This window comes from Hippocampus comes, unplaced genomic scaffold (genome assembly GCF_001891065.2).
Source record: "Hippocampus comes isolate QL1 unplaced genomic scaffold, H_comes_QL1_v1.1 scaffold378, whole genome shotgun sequence".
In the NCBI taxonomy this organism is placed as follows: domain Eukaryota; kingdom Metazoa; phylum Chordata; class Actinopteri; order Syngnathiformes; family Syngnathidae; genus Hippocampus; species Hippocampus comes.
The window spans coordinates 247,873-251,766 of NW_017806061.1; the positions used below are offsets into that span (position 1 = coordinate 247,873).

General features: G+C 47.9%; 1 protein-coding gene across 1 annotated transcript in view; it reads left to right on the plus strand.

Annotated features, from left to right (window-relative positions):
- LOC109529759 (chymotrypsin A-like) overlaps positions 1–3,894 on the plus strand; it is a 10,520-nt gene that overhangs the window by 5,195 nt on the left and 1,431 nt on the right. Inside the window, exons 5-7 of the mRNA XM_019893190.1 lie at positions 33–166; positions 751–900; positions 3,597–3,705. Coding sequence (XP_019748749.1) covers positions 33–166; positions 751–900; positions 3,597–3,705 — 393 coding nt within the window. The remainder of the gene's footprint in view (positions 1–32; positions 167–750; positions 901–3,596; positions 3,706–3,894) is intronic.

Consider the following 3,894-nt stretch of genomic DNA (forward strand, 5'->3'; position numbering starts at 1 on the left):
ACCCTCACCCCGAGCCTACGCTTGCCTTTCAGCTCCCGACACGCCGGCCCTCCTGCAGCAGGCCTCCCTGCCGCTGATGACCAACGAGCAGTGCCGCCGATTCTGGGGCAACAAGATCAGCAACCTGATGATCTGCGCCGGAGCCTCCGGAGCCTCATCATGCATGGTGGGCTGAGATTTACTGTCAAGTTTCTGCTAACTGCAAAGTGTCCACGAATGCGCAGTGCCTTCCTTCAAGTGTGCAGTACTTGGTCTTAGGTGACAAGTCTCCATTACTCTCAAGAGTTTTATGTCCGCGTCTGTACTGCCAAATATTCCAAGTGTCCGCTACCAAGCATCTACCAACAAGTGTACCGACTACTTCGTCTTTACTAGCCAAGGTGACCTCCTCGGTGTCAACTGCGACTGAGTCTGTGCTACCAAATCTGTCCTGATAAATATCGTGTCGTAAGTCTTTCCCACCAAGTCCGTATAGGTCTACATCACTTGTCTAGTAGAGAATGGGAAAAGCCAGGACAGCACAGGGCGGGATGGGCCAAAGCAGGAAGGGACTCGTCGGGACATGGCTAGTTCCGCCTGATGAGAACCAAGAAGGACAGAACAGGCCAGGCTAGGACTGGACAGGACAGGACAGGACAGGACGGGACAGGACAGGACAGGACAGGACAGGACAGGACAGGCTAGCGTGTGGTGGGAGCGGTGGTGTCATGCTGTCATTTGTCAAGGGGCTCTCTCTTTGTCCTTTTGCAGGGCGACTCTGGCGGCCCCCTGGTCTGCCAGAAGGAGGGCGCCTGGACCCTGGTGGGCATCGTGTCCTGGGGCAGCGGAACGTGCACGCCCACTATGCCCGGCGTCTACGCCCGCGTCACCGAACTCCGCGCCTGGATGGACCAGACCATGGCCGCCAACTGAAAACAACCTCTGTTTCCACACTGGAATGTTTAATAAAAGTGACGAGCTACCACAACCACACGCCATCAGAGCCTTATTCACCGCAGTTTAGTCATGACGTTTATTTTCATCTTGCCTTTCATGACTTGTGTGAGTGAGCCTCCGCCTCAGCCTCCCCCTGCGCCTAACCTTCCAACCCTCACCTTCAGTTGCTCCTTTTTTACTTCGCATCTTCTCTTTGGTATGTTTTTTTTTTTCCCCCACCGGGCGGCACGGCGATCGGCTAGTTACCGTGTGGCCCTCACGGCGCAGAGGTCTGGGCTTCGATTCCGGAGTCCGGCTTTCCTGCGTGGAGTTTGCTTCTTCTCCCCTTGCCTGCGTGGCTTTTCTCCGGGTACTCCGGTTTCCGCCCGCATTTCAAAAACCTGCTCGATGGATGATGGATGGATGAATGGATGAATGACTGGATGGATGGATGGATTTTTTTCCCACCGCTGTCAGATTTTTGGTGCGAGACGCGATGTTGGGTCGCGTGGACCCTCTCCGCCTTTTTTGTTCCCCTCTTGTTTGTGATGCTTCACCGACAACTGCCAGGAACTACTGGCTCGCCTCAGAAATGGCGCAAGCCTGGATCCCGTCGGCAAAGCATCGTGTCAATCGGCAATGAATGAATGAATGCACGCCAAACAAACAGTTTCAGAGATGAAGATCAGAGCCCCGGCCTTCGACCTTCATCAAATAACAAAAAAATGTCATTTTCATTTTTAAGCCAATTCAATTCACCTTGAGGAATACCGGCCAATTTGGACTCCAAACAGAGAAAAGTACACTGATCAAATCATTCTTTCAATCTCCCGATCTTGAAGTCGATGACATACATTTTGAGTTTGTTATATCGACATAGAAGCCACGTTACTTCAATCAGACAATTTTAATTTCTACAACAAGCATTTTTAGACGACACGACAAGTTTTGTCCTTGATTGTAAAGTGTCCTTGAGTGTTGTGAAGGGCACTCGGAAATCAAATGTATTCTTATTATTAATAAATGAGGGTTTAAGAAAAAAAAACAAGAAAAACTCCAAACAAAGGCTAAGATGGAAGGAGGCAACTTGTTTCGACGATGTTATTGATCTTCCCTGAAATGATACAAGTTGGGCTCATGCTTTAATGAATCACCGAGTTTGCCCCAGTCATGGACTTCAAAAGAAGAAGCAAAGGCAGCAAGTGCCGCGGAACAAAAAGAGGATAAGGTTCATCTTACTTTGGGAATAAATAAATGAATGAAACAGATGAAAATGATTCCCAACACGTTTGTCAGAATATGAGAATATTCCATGCTCTGTCAAGATGAAAATTGAACTATTTGGAAGGTGAGATAAATGGAGCACGAGATGACAGAAAAAAAGGACACCCAAGAATCCGTCAAACGCGGAGATGGCAGTGTGATGGGCTGGGGCTGCCCTGCTCCTTCAGGACCTGGGCGACATGCCGTGATCGATGGAACCGTGAATTCTGCTTTTTATCAGAAAACCCCGAGGGGAAATGTTTGGCCATTTGTCGGTAACCACAAGCTGAAGCGCACTGAAGTTCTGCAGCAACACCATCCAAAGGTCATCAGCAAGTCACCTTTTCAATGTTTAAATTAAAAAAAAAAAAAATTCTGCAGTGGTATCGTAAATGTCTGGGCTTGAATCCGATTGAAATGTTGAGTGAGCCGTTCAGGCTGGGAAATCCTCCGGTGCTGCTGATAAGATTGTTCCAAATATATCTCCACAGATGTGAAACATTCCTCCCGCATTCCAAAAACACAGTTGACAGATTAATGAAACACTCGAAAATGTCCCAGAGTGTGATTGTGAGAGCGGATGGTTGTCCGTCTATGGGAGGTGGGGGGGGGCCCTTGTGATTGGTGTCTCTTGCCTGCTGCCCAAAGATAGCTGGGGGAGGCTCCGGCATGACCCCCCCTGAGCATAAGCGCTTCAGATGATAGATAGATAGATAGATAGATAGATAGATAGATAGATAGATAGATAGATAGATAGATAGATAGATAGATAGATAGATAGATAGATAGATAGATAGATTGATAGATAGATAGATAGATAGATAGATAGATTGATTGATTGATTGACACTGGATGTTTGGATGGATTAGAACACAACATGTGCTTTACATTTCCACAATGGCACAAATGCATCCATAAGTGCACTATATTTAATAAATAGAATTGAATATCCAAGTAGTTGTCTTTCATTGAATATAAATACAAATATAAATCTATGGGGCGGAACGTACACAGCTATATTAGTTTTATACCATCAAAACATATACCAGTACATGTTGATATATAGACATACACTACCGACACCAAATAATGCAACCTTTGACTCCTCAATTGTTTGCAACACTGGAATAGAACATCAACATACAATTAATGCATCAATCACGAAACCATCAATCAGCGATTCATAAAGCCTTCAATAAATCATCAAGACATCATCAACTTTGGTTGCTTGTACACACAAACGCACACACACAAATACATAAAGATAGATCGACACATCAATTTTTTTTCTGACATTGATGTGCATTGGCACTTGCCCAGCTGCAGATTTCCCGGGATTGCATGTGTCCAAACTCTCACGTCCTCTGATAGCGTGTGCCTCCGTGGCCACGCCCCGCCCGCCCCTCTCGTCCAATCAGGCGCAGATGCGTCCGGATAAAAGGCCGGCGTTCGTCTGCAGAAGACATGATGTCGCCATGGCCTTCCTGTGGATCCTCTCGTGCCTCGCCTTCGTCGGCGCCGCCTACGGTGAGTGAGCCTTAGCACGAGCGCGCTAGCATTCAGCGATGCGCACAGCCCGATTGACGAGGTCTGTTTTCCGACGTTCCTCATGTCTCGCTGACGTCGGCGGGCGGCGACGATGTCATCAGGTTGCGGCTCTCCCGCCATCCCTCCCGTGATCACGGGATACTCTCGTATCGTCAACGGCGAGGAGGC